This window comes from Lytechinus pictus, chromosome 5 (assembly GCF_037042905.1).
Source record: "Lytechinus pictus isolate F3 Inbred chromosome 5, Lp3.0, whole genome shotgun sequence".
In the NCBI taxonomy this organism is placed as follows: domain Eukaryota; kingdom Metazoa; phylum Echinodermata; class Echinoidea; order Temnopleuroida; family Toxopneustidae; genus Lytechinus; species Lytechinus pictus.
Genome location: NC_087249.1, coordinates 44688546 through 44705188, shown reverse-complemented (window position 1 = coordinate 44705188; position 16643 = coordinate 44688546). Strand labels below are relative to the sequence as shown.

General features: G+C 37.2%; 1 protein-coding gene across 4 annotated transcripts in view; it reads left to right on the top strand.

The window, feature by feature from the left end:
• Positions 1-2343: 2343 nt before the first annotated feature.
• Positions 2344-16643, top strand: part of LOC129261555 (uncharacterized) — a 17200-nt gene continuing 2900 nt past the window's right edge. The window contains exons 1-4 of one of the 4 annotated variants that reach the window (XM_064099066.1): positions 2344-2723; positions 11688-11820; positions 13599-13931; positions 14563-16334. In XM_064099066.1, the coding sequence (XP_063955136.1) occupies positions 11754-11820; positions 13599-13931; positions 14563-16334 (2172 nt within the window). In that variant the 5' untranslated portion in view covers positions 2344-2723; positions 11688-11753. Of the gene's footprint in view, positions 2724-8500; positions 8864-11687; positions 11821-13598; positions 13932-14562; positions 16335-16643 lie in introns of those variants that run through there. The other 3 variants (XM_054899614.2, XM_064099067.1, XM_064099068.1) reach the window with 3 other exon arrangements.

Sequence of the window (16643 nt, the reverse complement as noted above, 5' to 3'; positions counted from 1 at the left end):
TTCCTAAATTTTGAACATTCTGGACAATGTTATCATGAAAAAGATGTGTATGCAACTACTAACGCGAAGCGCGAGCAGAAATTTTTATTACACGTTTTGAACTGATTGAAAAAGTACCTCTTAAGGACTGCTTGCAGTTAGCCATGAACATATGAAGAAGTTACATATTTTAACAATCAAATAATGCGAGCGCGAAGCGCGAGCTGAATTTTTTTGACATTTCTACCCAAAGAATGGAAATTCTCAGCACTTTTTGTAACTTAAACACGATACGGGTATATAACTAAACAATTGATGCGAAGCGCGAGCGGAAACTTTCGAGATCAAGACCTAAAAACGAGATACTTTATTCATGTTTTGTAAATCATGAAAAGGATGAGTAATTGGGGATCTTCCTTACATTAATAATGCGAGCGCAAAGCGCGAGAAGAAAATTTTCGATATGCGTTTTGAACTGATCGAAAAGGTACCTGTTAAGGACTACTTGCAGTTAGCCATGAGGAAGTTACATATATTAACAATCAAATAATGCGAGTGCAAAGCGCGAGCAGAAATTTTGTGACATTTCTACCCAAAGAGTGGAAATTCTTAGCACTTTTTGTAACTTAAACAGGATACGGGTATATAACTATATTGATGCGAGCGCGAGCGGAAAATTTCGAGATTAAGACCTAAAAACGAGATACTCTATTCATGTTTTGTAATTAATCATGTAAACGATGAGTAATTGGGGATCTTCCTTACACTAATAATGCGTGAAAAATAAGCGAAACTTAAAAATGTCATAAGTTTCTTATTTTACATCTGATTTTGATGAAATTGTCATTGTTATGCTAGTTTGATTTTTCTCTATTTATTCAAAGCAACATTTTTCTGGGGTGGACTTGACCTTTAAATTTTGACAAAGGACCGAGACATCCTTAGGACATGTCATCATATGAAAATGATGATCTTCTTATTCCTCTTGCTAAGCGTGAGATGAAACAAAAGGGACAATTTAATTATTAAATTATTATATTATTCATTAAACTAATATGCCTAATAAGGGCACAAAATCTGATGATATTATGGCCTGAAAACTGGACATTTCAAGAACTTTGGTAATTATGAATAAGATGCATGAGTTAATATATTTCTAACAATTAATGCAAGCGCTAATCGCGAGCCGAAACGTTTGATAGACTGACATGAAATGTAAATTTTAAGAAGTTTGTTGTATAATCAATATTGAGACATACATTACTCGACAATCAAAATGCGAGCGTGCAGCGCTAGCTGATACGTTCTGACAATCAGACCTGAAAAGGGATATTTTGAAAACTTTATGAAATACACGAAAATAATATAGGTACCTGATAAATAAAAATTTGCAAGCGCGCAGCACGAGCAGAAAATATTAATATTCAGACCGTAACACTGACATTTTTACAAATCACTTTTAAAAAACCAATTTGTAAATCAAACAAAATAATGAAAGTTCGATTTCCGCGGTGAAATATATTTTGTATACTAACTTCCAACTTGATATTTAAGCTCCATATTGAACACGATATGTAAATCACCTAACAGGCAATGCGAGCGCGAAGCGCGAGCGAAATTTTTATGTATTGACATATCTTATATAGTGACATACAAAAGATTCTTTTTATTTTTTTCTTTTGCTCCGCCAATAGGGGGGGGGGGGCGGGCCCCTCGCCCCCTGGATCCGCCTATGTAAAACTAATCCGGTTTTGATGTGAGATCTAAGATTATTTTAAGTGTAAGTATGGACACTCCGTATAGGGTACACTGTAAAAACTGTGGTGGTAAAACTGACACCATGCAGTTGGTGTTACTATAGAGGACCACACCCTGAGGTGTTAAAATTACACCCTAGAGATTGAACATGGCACCAAAGAGTGTAAATGTGACAACCAAAGGTGTTGTAATAACACCTATAGGTGTTAAACTCACAATGTAAATTTAACGGTGTAAAATAACTGGTGTGGTCCTCTATGTTCACTGGTTAACACCACAGTTTTTGCTGTGTATGAAGATTCCGACGCTACTCGGGTCGTTGACAGGGTTTATGGGGGCGGACCTAACTCAAGAAAATTTCATTGTTTTTTTCTTAATTGGAACAAGTATCGCGCGATCCCGCACTCTTTTGTTAATAATCATCAATCTTCTTTCTTTTTCTAATACCAGTTTTTCCTTCTCTTCCCTTTCTTTTAAATTGCTAGTTACTACCTCCCCCCCCCCCCCCGGTCAGTGTCATGTTATCATTACGTAATTCCTGAAGGAGAAAAACGCGCGCACTACCGGGATGCCGGTTTTGCTAACAAAAACATCTACATTGTACACGCCTGCCTTGCAGAAAAAGCCCAAAAGCAAGTTTCAGCAACCATCTAGCTAGATGCAAATGCGCAAAGAATTATTTTCCTCCGATGTTCTCCGGTCAAAGTGGCGATGTAGCGTTACACTATCCACACGCAGTTTAACGCGTGCGTTTAATAGGACTAAACTATATGTTACAAAATATCGATTGGATAATTGAAGCTGCTGTATATGGGAACGAGTAACTCTCTCGGCTTAAACGATGATTATAATTAAATTAAAGCAGTTCAAGGGCTTGTCATCGTGTTGGTGGAAAATATCGTCAGTTCTTCTCTGTAACAGCCTTTAGCCAGTCATCACCTCTACTGCTCAAGCTTTCGGAATAAACAAATTGATAATAAATTTGGGTAAGTGCAAAGCATATTTTAAAAAAAATGCCGTTTTATTGACAGCAAATCATTTCTTTCTCTTTTCCATGTATGTGGAGACCCGCGGGGTGGAGACTTTTGATCTTACTTTTTGTTTAACGTCTGTGCTTTTTAAAAATATTTATAGTGAGTCTATATCATTTCGCCAACACTTTACGATAAAAGGTTTGGTGTTGAGTTAGTGATTATTTCATTAATAGCCCTAAGGTATGTTTGATTAAACGAACCAATCACCATTGTGTATATTCATTTTGATTGTTTATTCAATTTTACTTCACTATGCATCGTTTCTAATTCTATATTTATTTATCATTGATGCTGTCAGATAATTTTTTCTTTTTATATTATTCAAACTAAGTATTGGTTTTTGAAAGTTCTCATTTTGTACAGCATTGTGTTATTCCAATATTCTACACACAGACCAAGAGCAAAATGTATTTACACAAGTAATAACAATCTATATAATATGGCGCACGCTCTCACGCAATGCGACTTGAGTAACACTGCATCTATTATTAGTCTTATTGTAAAGATATAAGACGTTCCACCAAGGATGCTGGATGGATGCAGTTGCCATGGGAACATCATCTAAGAGGGTTTCATAATACAGTCGTCACAATTGGAGCGATTTATTAAAGCAACGCATTATGCGCTGTGATGTGTATAAAATTACTTCAGTTGGCAGTTGTTTGTTTTTCACCATCAGATTTTTTTTTTTGGGGGGGGGGCATCTTCATGAGAAATGTATCCATGATATTTAGAATTAAATGGTCTCATACACAGACTGAAAATATTATCTTTTTTAATAGAGTACAAAAAGTAAAGCACTGAATATTTTTCACCATAATTAGGTGCTTCTTGACAGACAACCATTTACATGATTTATGTATTCGTATTTCAGACCAGCCCCGACCAACGTTTTGAGATTTCACTTTGAAATGCCATTTCTTTTGCTTATGCATGAACCAAGGTGCTTAATGCGGGGCTTAATGCAGCTCTTTGTTCTACTTTGAAAAGATACCGGAGTCCGGAGATATTGTTAAGAAGAATATTAAAAAACCCCCATGCAAAAAACATTATACCGTGGCCAACATTGGTGTATTATCTATTAACGACTACAAATTTAAACACCCTTAGCAGAAGTGAACAAATGACTTATGTATAAATTGTGCAAAGATTAAACTGTTAACATGATTAACAATATAATGTTACCACGACTAAATCCAACCTATTAACAACTTTGAATATTGATAGAGAATTAACATGTACTTGACGCGATAGGGGATAGGGCAGGGGTGGATCCAGGGGAGCGTTTCGTGAAAGGACTTGTCAGACGTTTTATCCGACAGTTACTATGGTAACAGTGCCTCTCAGCCAATCATAATCAAGAAAAGTTGTCAGACCGCACAACTTGTCGGACGAAAATGTTGATGAAAAGCTCCCCAGGTTTTTCCAATAGGGGGGGGGGGCACATTTTCCCTAGGAAAATTTGACAAGCAAAAGGAAAAAAAGGGTCTTGACTTGTGGCTGAACGACATATTCCCATTAGAAATATTAGCTGTGACTGTCAAAGGCGCGGGGGCACACTTGTTTATGAACGACATATTTACATTAAATATATTGACTAGGACTCTCAAAAAAGGGCACGGGCCGGATGTGACCCCCCCCCCTGGATCCGTCATTGAGGTAGGGAGATGTTTTATCTCAAAGGGCTATATGTGCCGTCAATGCCGATTATAGTATTATTATGTATTTTATACCGAGAAACGTTTTACCAAGTGCTGACTTTTAAAAAGTTATCTTGCTAATGACAAGATTTAACTGTTTATAAGTCTACTAAACGTGTCTCACCATTTCGACATAACAACATTTTACCCATAATTATTGCTCGACTGGTACTTTAAAGCTGCCGTAAATGCATGTAGCCAGTAGCGTTTTTATCACAACATCGTGAATATCTTTATGCTTCTTTAGAAACCTCATCATGGCGCATAATATTGACTAAGTCCATTGTAAGGGTGTTTTTTATGACCTTTGTGGAACTACTTAACTTAGACTGATGCAAAAATCAAACTTGAGTCTCTAACATGGTGGTTCTTAATCGTGACATTTTGTTAACATGATTGATCACCAGTTTGTTTAATGGACATTTTTTAATCCTGCCTTTTTTAATCAACGGGGTCAGAACGAAAGTCAATAAGCAAAATGAATAAATAAAAAATAAATAAATAGATAGATAAAGAATTGAAAATGAAATAAAAAAATTAATTAATGAATGAATGAATAAATAACTAAATATATAAATAAATAGATAGATAAAAAATAAAAATGAAATGAAAAAAAAAATGAATAAATAAATATGTTAATAAATAAATGAATGAATAAATAAACAAAGCTATTACGTTATTTCCAATGACATACCGTCGGTCGGTTTGGAGTCGGTTTCGGTTACAGTCACACCAACGAAACCGACTCTAGAACGAACAAAGCTATTAATACCAATGACATACCATCAGTCGGTTTGGAGTCGGTTTTGTTGATGTGACTGTAACACTATACCCTGCACATACCGTACACCTGTTTGGTGGAAGGAATTCCTTTTGTGATGGTAACATACATATTCACCCTTCGGTGCCTCATTCAGAATTGACCACACCTATATATTGTACCTCTGGCCCCATACTACGTGTGGAGTGGAAGAGATATTAAAATATTGATCTTTTGATATCATTTTATCATTGAAAGTCTAGTTTTGCTATACATTCTAAAATTGATGTAATTTTAACTCTTTCCCCTTTCATTTGCTGTCACCTCTGGTTTATCTTTTTTTTCTTGGTCGTGAAACGTTTTGGGGTCCAGTGCCCCCAATCCCCAGCCTATGCGCCCGTGGTAACAACTTGTTTAAAAATAAAAACAGATGCGTGATAGAAAAATGGTTATAATCACGTTTACAATGTACCTCACACTGTCTCTATACTGCATTGACCACACCCACAGTTTGCACCCCAAGTTTGCACCCCTCGCTGATTCTTGCTGGGATCTATAGAGGAAATTTAACCTATTTCTAAAAAAAGGAGAGATTTGAAGCAAATAGACTGGACGCCAAACTGTGTGTCCGACCAGGTAGCTGCAAGCAACACGGGGGGGGGGGGGGGGTAGCTAGCGCCCCATCCTGACCAAAAGCTGGTCCCAATTACTCCCCCTGAAAAATATTGCCCCCACACTTTGCCCCCTTGTTGGGAGTGAGGATCGGATTACATGTAGATTTGTTTAGTAAAGACCCGTTTGACCTCAATCTTTTAATAAGATTTTACCAAACGAAATGGAATATTTTTTTTCTGTGCCCCCATTGTGGAATCTTGGATACGTCGCTGCTAAGTGTAAATATACTGCATCTTTGTTCTCTTTCGATTATCTAGAACTCTTTTTTTTAAATAGAAATTGTCGATTTCATAAACGAATATTGATGCATCCTTTAATTTACCAATACCGTATAATATTTTGAGTAATCGCACTGAATACAATGTAATGGCAATAATGACTACACTTATAATTAATTCCCGGTAGGATATAGATTCTCGAATGACCTTTCCGTATTGTGTGTAGAATATGATTACCAAAAGCGCTATAATCACTTCAATGTAATTCCTTCTTAACTATCTATTATAATTTATAATTCCTTTTTTAACTAATCATTCTCTTTTCTACGCCTCCTCCATTGTTATGATGGCTATCCAGACATAATAACCTCTTGCATTTTATACAGCGCGGCCTATTTCCATTTTGCGCGTTTAAATTAATCTAATAGATATAAAACTGAATCATTGTCAATACCTCAACTTTCTACAGATATTGATAAACTGACATTCCCAATGATGATTGCGTCTTGTAATAAAGTCGTTGCATTCCGCAGTATTTTGTTTATCAATGCATCATGTTAATTTTTCATACTTACTCAGCTCACCGTGTGAGTATCCACGCTCCCGTGCATCCAATTAAATTAAGCCACTAATTGGACTCGTATATGGTTCCAATTAACCACGAGAATTACGTCGTAAAGCTTAAGCCTTTTAGACAATAGAATGAATTCCCTTCCACCCATTACTGCACTGGTCATTGATGTATCCCTTTAAAAAAATTAAGCGTTGCATGTTATTAGTAATGATGATCAGGGGCATACAGATGCCCCCCTAAAAAAACACGACCAAGAAAAAAAAGGAAAGAAGGAAGGGAGAAATATGATATTATTATTTGAATTTTACGTCAAAATCTATCACAAAATTTGATTTTAGTATAAAAATGTCGCAATTTTTTCTTTCTTACTTCGCTCGCTCGCAACTTTTTAAATATAAATATTGCCAGATACGCAATATCCCGCCCCCTCGAAATTGTTGGCTCATTACGCTACTGATAACGATTCTAATGATATCGTTCACTGATATATATAATCCCCTTCTTAAAATTAAATTCATTTCTTTTATTCAATTTCCCTTCAAAATAATATAAATCAGATACAGATCCACATATTGACGTCTTAAGGAAGAGGATGTATGTTACAATGTGTAATCTATCTGGGTGAGCTACTGTTGTCATGATCATAGGCTATATAAAGCATTCGAGACATGAATTCTGCGGGGTACCCATTTATTTCACCTGGGTTGGGTGCAGCACAGTTTGGTCGAATTACCTGTCGAATGAATTGAAGCCCGCATGGTGTGGAGTGCGAACCCACGACCCTCTGTCCCAATGGAAGATGAGAGTTGCAACCACTACACCACGTCGCTTCCACGCAGGATTTTGATGATAAAAATAAAGAAAATATTTAATGTTTTAATAATGAGTTTCTGAGAGTGCAGGTATATCTTGCGGACCTCTTTTGAGAAATCCAACCATCCTTTAACAAATGTTTGACCTTTTCACGATGTGGAGCCGCCGCTTGATGGTGATAATATTCACCATGGCAACCATTTTTCGATTGGTAGGACGTCGCATTCCACCGTCTACTTTTGACCGATGAAAAGTCATCAGCGTGGAATTCGTGACCTCTTGCCACTTTTGTGGGGGTGCAGTTTGTGCACCCTTTTCGGGCGGAGTCAGAGACGAGGGGCAATAGGAGTTTGAAAAGAGGGGTAACGCCCTTGTGGTATGGTCCTGTTTTTTTAATGTTTTCCTGAGCTGCTCTTATCGCCTAATGGTCTTTCGGGGTTTTTTTTCTTACGGATGTCTTTCTCTGATGATCTTCTGTTGGGGTTTATTGGTCGTAATATTATTTCCAGTTTCCAGAGCCGTTGTGTTCCAGACAATTCGACATAGAGATGAACTGTTCACAAAACGTATTTTACTCTAGACATGTTGTCAACGAGTATATCTTATGAGAGCGATTGCATTAGATTCACATTCATATTATAAATGGGTACGATTTAGTTAGTCCTGGCTACTTTGACGAAAATTAATTAGATTCCGATGGACGATTACTCAGGTAAAATCTTAGCATGGCAACATGGCAAACAATTATTTATACCGTACATTTTTTTTCTAAATGATCATGTAAACGCTTCATTGTGCAGCTAGTGATCTTTGCATGTAAATCACAAATGATTCTAACTCAACTTCTGTGATGTATATCCATCAAGGGGCACCTTTTCCATCAAAATACTTATTAAATAGGGAGGCCCACTTTCAAACCTCTCATTCCCGAGTCCTCCTCCATCTTCTAAGCCCGGATCACTGCCACTGAACCGGTTGTCATTCCATTCATCATTATTTTGGTGAAAATCTGCCACGGATAGTACACGCACACTACCACCAGGACAGCTCACATTCGAAATATACTTTTACTTAACATCGTCTTAATTCTGTCTGCTTATTCATGTTTATTTGTCGTAATCAATCGCTGTCGAAATTGTTTTGTCATTCTTTCATAGTGGTAATCTGGAAGATGTTGATAAACATTTTCACGTGATGTGATTGTCACTGCTTATCGGTGCTTTGTGGGTCCTCCTGGTTCTCGATTTATAGCGAAAGTTCAAGGCGCGGGGAACAGCTGTAACTCTGGAGACTGGAATATATATGTCATTTTTGTATTGTTACTTTGCACTACCTTCACTTATTGTTTTCAGGTAAATCATATTTTTTCTTGCGTCTGCTATTCAAATAATATTTTTGGATGAGACTGGAAAGGTTCGTATTATATAATTAAGCATGACGTTATTTAGATATTCGTAGATATTTTATCAACTCTGTCGAGTGCAATGGTATAACATAATTACAAAACATGAGATATAATACTTAAAAAGAAACTAACAAAACTATTTTTATCCGGGGATATGTATCCAAGATATTCTTGTTGAATGATTTGCTGGTTGGGTTCACGACGACAAGCCGGCATCAGCTTATCAGAGATGATACATAAGAAGATTATATATATATATATTTTTTTAATTCGGGGGGGGGGGGTGAGTGGGGTCCTTTTGCTTTGCTTTGCTTGTCAAATATTCCGATGATATTGACAAACTTTCTGCGCCCCTGCATTTATGAAATCTTGTATCCGCCCTATATTCTAGATGTTTTTATTTCATTTTTTTAATGCCAATTATTTTTGTTCAAATTATTCGCTTGATGACGCCTCATCTCTTGTTTCTGATTCTACCGTTCGGTAAACAAATTGAAGGACATTTTAAAATCCATTTCAGCCTCTTTGCCGATTTGTGTTTGTTTGTTTTTTGTTTTTGCATATACTATAGCGCGAAGAAGAGCCATACTTAATAAGCTTTTCGTTGTGCACTCTTCAGAGAGTATGACGCACAACGTTTCTTCGCGCTATTTTCAAATTTTGTACCACCAATAATATTGACTGTCGTCTGTTCACTATAATTATATTTCCCCCTTTTCATTTTTACATTTCCATAACACACACAAAACACACAGCAAGTTCAACATTCCAAATGCAGTCATACACAATAATACTACCAACCATCGCTGAAGTAAATGCACAAGATGAATTCTAATCTACAAAATGTCAAAGGTCATGCACACAAGTACATAAGTTTGGGTCGAGCTGGATGACATTCTTAGTGAGCGACCAAGGGCGACGGCTAGAAGGAGGCGGGTGAGGGGGTCATATTACGCATATGACATAATTCATTAGTATAATGAGTTTGATCAAGGATTGAACCCACGTGATCTCGGGAATGTTATCGTAAAGATGATCGTTAAATTACGTACGAGTACGACTGTACTGTATTTGGCCGGTGCATTTGAATTCCTTTGTTTTAAGAGACTCCTTTTAATCATGAGTCTATGTCGGATAACTCAGATACGGATCAGATTCCTATTTATTGCTCCATACTCTTGATTTCGGTGTAGTAGGACTCTGTTTTATTTCAAAATGAAATAATCAATGATCGTTAAAGGACAAGTCTACCCCCAACAAAAAGTTAATTCGAATAAAAAGAGAAAAAACCAACGAGCATAACACTGAAAGTTTCATCAAAATCGGATGTAAGATAAGAAAGTTACGACATTTTAAAGTTTCGCTTAATTTCACAAAACAGTTATATTCACATCCTTGTCGGTATGCAAATGAGGAGAGTGATGGCATCACTCACTCAATATTTCTTTTGTATTTTGTTATATGAAATGTGAAATATTCAAATTTTCCATCTGGTGTCCTGTGAAACAACGATTAATTCCTCCCTGAACATGTGGAATTAGCATTGTTTAATACTATATGGTTCAATCAAGTTGGTCCTTATTGTCAAATCTGTAAAAAATGAAATATTGTATAATTCAAAAAATAAAAAGAAATAGTGAGTGAGGGACGTCATCGACTGTGACATTTGCATGTCACTGTGTTGTGCATATCACTGTTTTGTGGAAAATAAGCGAAACTTTAAAATGTCATAAGTTTGTTATTTTACATCCGAATTTGATGAAATTTTCAGCATAATGCTTGTTTGATTTTTCTCTATTTATTAAAATCAACATTTTTCTGGGGTGGACTTGACCTTTAATATGCATATTGATCTTCACGATGTTCTCATTTCAATCCCACCCCTCCACATATCCATGCCCATTTATGCATTAGCACCCTCCCGCACACCAAAAAAAAAATATGGTGTTGATTTGTAATAGTATAAATGTAGAGAACTCCAACCTCGGTGTTATTTGTTAATTTGTGTGTGTTAGTTCAACACAACCATACAGGCATTTGGGCGTTATTATAACACCCCTTTTACACTTTTTGCTGTTATGTTTAATATCCAGGGTGTGATTTTAACACCTCAGGGTGTCTGTGGCCCTCCAGGGACATCGAGTGGTGTCAGTCGTAACACCCTAGTTTGACTGTACACCTTGCGACCCTTCCCAATCCATCTCTGTGCCAGTATAGGATACAGTAGAATATATCAGTTTTTTGAGTGGGCAGACAAGTAGCGTACGCAGGGGGGGGGGGGGGGTTACAGGGGTTCACCCCCCTTAATTTTGTTGGCAACCATTTTTATTTTGCTTGCTTGTCTAATTTTTGTGAGTATTTTTTTTGCTTGTCATTTTTTTTGGTACGAAACGGCATCAACTTTTTGATGAAGACCTTTTTTTTTTTTGCTTGTCAACTTTCATTCAGCACAACCCGACCCCCCGCGTACGCTACTGGGGCAGACCTCCATACAGCAAAACACATTTACCCCGAAAATAACGACACATGATGATAAATGAATTCTAGGGAAATGATGAAAAATTCAGTGACATGACACGATGTTTATGGGTTGAAATGCATTTTTATTCAATTACATTAATCATGAATTCAATCATTCATCAATTCATTATCCCCCTCATTCAATCAATATTATTTATCCATCCGGCCATTGTCTAAATTGCTGAGGCGTTTGTTATATCCAGCCCATGATTTTCACTTTTACAGTAATTTCGTGTACTTTCTCTTTCCAGTAGATTTGACGTCTAATCAAGTCTCCGTTGGACCTAGATGTTGCTTGGCAATCCTTGTACTTTCAAATGTGGATCACCATGGCAACCGTGTATTCTCTGATATCTCTCCTTGTCTGCATTCACCAGACGTCAGGTATATCATATTAGTTATTTTAAAAAGATGGTAACAAGTATAAAATATTTGTTCAACGGCCTCTTGGGGAAAGAGGTTCGTTGAACGCAACTAAAATTATAATCATAATCATTTTCCTGAATGTGGGCTTCTGATTGGTTCAAAATCGAGATGTGTTTGATTCTTTGGAGTTGCGATCGATTGTAACTCTTTCTGCAACAGGCTCCAATTTTATACTTACCATTTCGCTCTCGGAGATAATTTTTTTTTAATACAGTACCAATTGTGTTTCTTTGCATTTTTTTCTCTGTCATCCCTCTCTTCCCCTTTCTCTCCCCCTCGCCCTTCATTTATTTGTTTATTCATTTATTTATTTATTTATTTATTTATTTATTTATTTATTTATTTATTTATTTATTTATTTATTTATTTATTTATTTATTTATTTATTTATTTATTTATTTATTTATTTATTTATTTATTTATTTATTTATTTATTTATTTATTTATTTATTCATTTATTTATTTATTTATTTATTCATTTATTTATTCATTTATTTATTCATTTATTTATTTGTTTGTTTAAAAACAGGGAGGCCCATTCAACAATGTGTTGGTCTCCCATGGGGCCCTGTGACAATGTACATAGCATAGCATAACATAACAATTATAACAATTCATTTATATAATAACATCATAATAAGAGAGGCATAAATAAATTAATAAGTATAATATGTGAAGGAATCTTAAAGCTAAAGTGGCAAGTAAAAACATACAATTAACAATAAAAGTACAATGATGCAAAAAGCAGATGACGTGAAATCATTAAGACAATTTTTATAACAATTTTTATATTTAGCCCAAATCTGTAAAAACTAAAGGACAAGTCCACCCCAACAAAAAGTGGATTCGAATAAAAAGAGAAAAATCCAACAAGCACAACACTGAAAATTTCATCAAAATCGGATGTAAAATAAAAAAGTTCTGACATTTTTAAGTTTCGCTTAATTTCACAAAATAGTGATATTCACATCCTGGTAGGTATGCAAATGCAAATTGTCCTGTGAAACAAACTTTTATTTCGTCCTGAACATGTGGAATTACCATTGTTTAACATTTTATGTTTCAGTCAAGTTGGTCCTTATTGTCAAATCTGTAAAAATTGAAATATTGTATAATTCCAACAATAAAAAAACAAAAGAAATAGTTAGTGAGGGACATCATTGATTATCTCATTTGCATGTGACTAAATTGTGCATATAACTATTTTGTGTAAAATAAGCGAAACTTTAAAATGTCATCATTTTCTTATTTTACATCCGATTTTGATGAAATTTTCAGCATTATGTTTGTCTGATTTTTCTCTATTGATTCAAATCAACATTTTTTTAGGTGGACTTGACCTTTAAGAAAGTAAGCTGGAGTTGTGAGTCGAACAAAAATACAGATTAGAGGGCCGAATGTTAATTATGAAAGTGATTGAGGTACAATTTCAATAGAGGAACGCTTATGGGTCATCAGTATCTAATCCAGACCTCTGGATTGGTTTGAAACTTCCTCAGCCACCGCCAGCGTCGCGACGTCGTCGGAAAAGCGGCGCCTGTGTCTCGCTTGTGCTATGCACATGATGCAGGCGGGACAAAAATCAACCCTGCATACAATCAAATCAAGCCGATGTATTCATATCAAAGATAGATAACACACGCGGAGTTTGAGCTAAAATACCTATTTCGTGATACACTCTAGGGCTAAAATTTTCTCAGTGTTACATAATATCTTGTTATTGTTTTACCTTTCAGCATCTTCTTCAAGTCAGATAAAAAGGGCACATCCGCATGCTCCATCATCGTCCACATCACTCCTTTATTCTTCATCGTCGCCATCGTCTATGTCATCATCGTCGATGTCATCAGCATCGCCTCAGCTATCAACCATGCTAAATACTACATCACCTACATCAATGATATCAACCATGATATGGGCATCGAGTATTAATGATATGCAGCCATCGACAAGGGGGCAGACGAGTAGGTCGTGGTCGGTATATCCGTCACCGAAGGCGACGTCGAAGACGATCAATGCACCATCGTCAACGGATCCATTGTTTGTGATGACTTCATCATTTTATGAAGGTAAAGAAACATGAATATTATAGTCTAATGAGATTCATTGGTAATCTGTTGGGTGTCATTTTTTTTAAATAAAGGATTTGTATAGCGCACGTGAGGCACTTCTATATTACCCCGGCTAAGCTAGTCGACCGATTCCAGTCCTCGCAGCTTTTTTTTAAGGAATTACTTCCTGCCAGTACCCATTTAACTCACCTGGGTTGAGTGCAGCACAATGTGGGCCAATTTCTTACTGAAGGAAAACACGCCATGGCTGAGAATCGAAGCCACGTCCCTCAGATTGAAAGACGATAATTTTAACCACTAGACCACCATGCCCCACCATTTTTTTGTCGTTCCTTTTCCTCAGTTGTAATTTGATAGTCTACTAATAATTAAGTTGTTAATAACATATTATTTTTGTCACATATTTACTTAAAATCATCTTCCTCATCTAAAAGCAAATTTTTGAACTCTACGAATTAAATGAAACAAACCAAATCATGACTAGATCGGTATATTATTGTTGTGATATGTGAATGACTTTTCTAAAACCTCTGTCTAAGACGAACAATCTATTATTGTATGTTTATAATCACATATATTAAGTTAATGTTAGATCTTGAATTAAGATCGGTAATTTCTTCCTTTACAGGAAATCTGAACTCCTCTACCATGTCTACGAACTTTTGGGACGGCGACATGTACACCATGACGACGGAAGAGATCTGGCTATCAACATTAGACCAAGATGCTGAGATCACCACAGCTACGCCAGTATCACAAATACCAATAACATTGACATCACAACCACCAGCATCACAGATGTCATCATTGTTGTCACCATCAACAATGTCATCAGCAGCGTCACCATCAACCCGAGTAACCATATCATCACAACAACCGTCAACGTTGATACCGTCTTCACCGCCATCAACGCCAATACCATCATTTTCATCATCACCGTCATTATCATCATCATCACAATCAACACCATCAACACCAATACTATCATCATCAGCAACACCAATGCCATCATCATCATCATCATCAACATCATCATCATCAACATCATCACCAATATCAAAACCATTAACACCAATTCCATCATCATCTATCGGTAACCATAGCATTAATCAAAGCCCATTCTCGACACCTCCTCCACCATCCGCCATTCCCTCCCCTTCTCCTTCGGGTGCTATGTCGGATGCTGCAGAGACAAGAACATCCACGTATACTCACTCGATTACCATGTTTCCACCTTCAACGTACGAGTCCGACCGGGTCACCTCTTCAGTGGTGGGTAGTAGCACCGGTGTTTCCGCCAGCGTGTCAATGACCTCAAGCACGACACATAACTTCAATGGATCAGTGCCGATATCAGCTACACAATCAATGTCCCCTTCGTTTGAAATCATCTCGTCTTTCTTTGATTTAAATGTAACATCCTTCGTGGAATCATACACGATTCTAATGACAGCATCGGCTGATGTCAACGTGTCTGTAGAGTCTCCTCAACCAACGATGCAATTATTCACTCAGTTGATTTCTTCAGAAACTCCGGAAATACAATCAACTCCGATTTCCTCAGATTATCACATGCCGATGCCTTCATCAGCTTCACCCATTGCATCATCGTCAAACGTTCTCCTGAACGCATCCATGAGTGACATCCCCTCTGCAATGCCATCCACGTCGAGCATTACTGCCAGTACTGCCAATCCGGCATCGCATATCCCACCAACAGAATCAGCATCAACAGAAGCAACCACTGATGGAAACAAAACCACACCGGGAGTGTACTACCCAGTGAAATGCACCATCAAATTAGATGGAGACTGTCATCAAGTCAAGGCGAAAGAGGACGCCTTCAAAAGCAATTTTATTGAGTCAATATCCTCTTTGATGTCTCTAGACCGTTCCAGGATATCAGTCAACAGTGTGAAATGTGGCTCTGTCGTTGTGGACTTCACGCTGCAGGACACCGCGGATTTTGCCTTCGCAGAGGATCTCTACGGCTATATGGACTCGACTGGCATCACTGTGCGTTTCGACAATCAGACCCTGACAGCAGAGACAATCGATTTTCACGACGGTCCGTACGCTCCGACCACACTGAAGCCATCGGAAGCCCCACCGGTATCAGACGACGATGAGGGCGGGCTGACTTTCGAACAGCAGCAGAGACTGATATACATCCTCATCGGCGTCGTGGTTGGCTTCGTGATTTTACTGGCCATCATCCTTGTTGTCCATCACGTGGTTAGGAGGACCTGCAGTAAGAGTCAACAGTCCTTCGATCTTCAGGACGAACCCTGCATCAAGCTGACTGACTTCAACATGGCGCACACCTGCATTCCTAGACCTCGAAGTATCTACAGCTCCATTGGGGCAGATGGAAGGTTCTTCCGGTACGACAATCGAGAGGTAAATAGATACGAATATTAAAGGCCATACATCTGTCAAATTTATAGGGATACAGTACTCTATGTTGCAGAATGCAGTCACACCAACAAACTCATCGTATTAATTGCGCTATATTGGACACAGCATAAGTGGCATGAAGCCGATGCCTTCGTGTAGCATATTTCCTTTTTATTAGACTTGTTATATTAACATATGGTTTGGTTGATAATATTCACAGATCACAAAAGCGAAACAGAATCAGTACGTGTTGTTTGAAGGTTTGCATGATGGTATTTATTCATTAATTCAAGCGAAATTTAATTCCTCCCA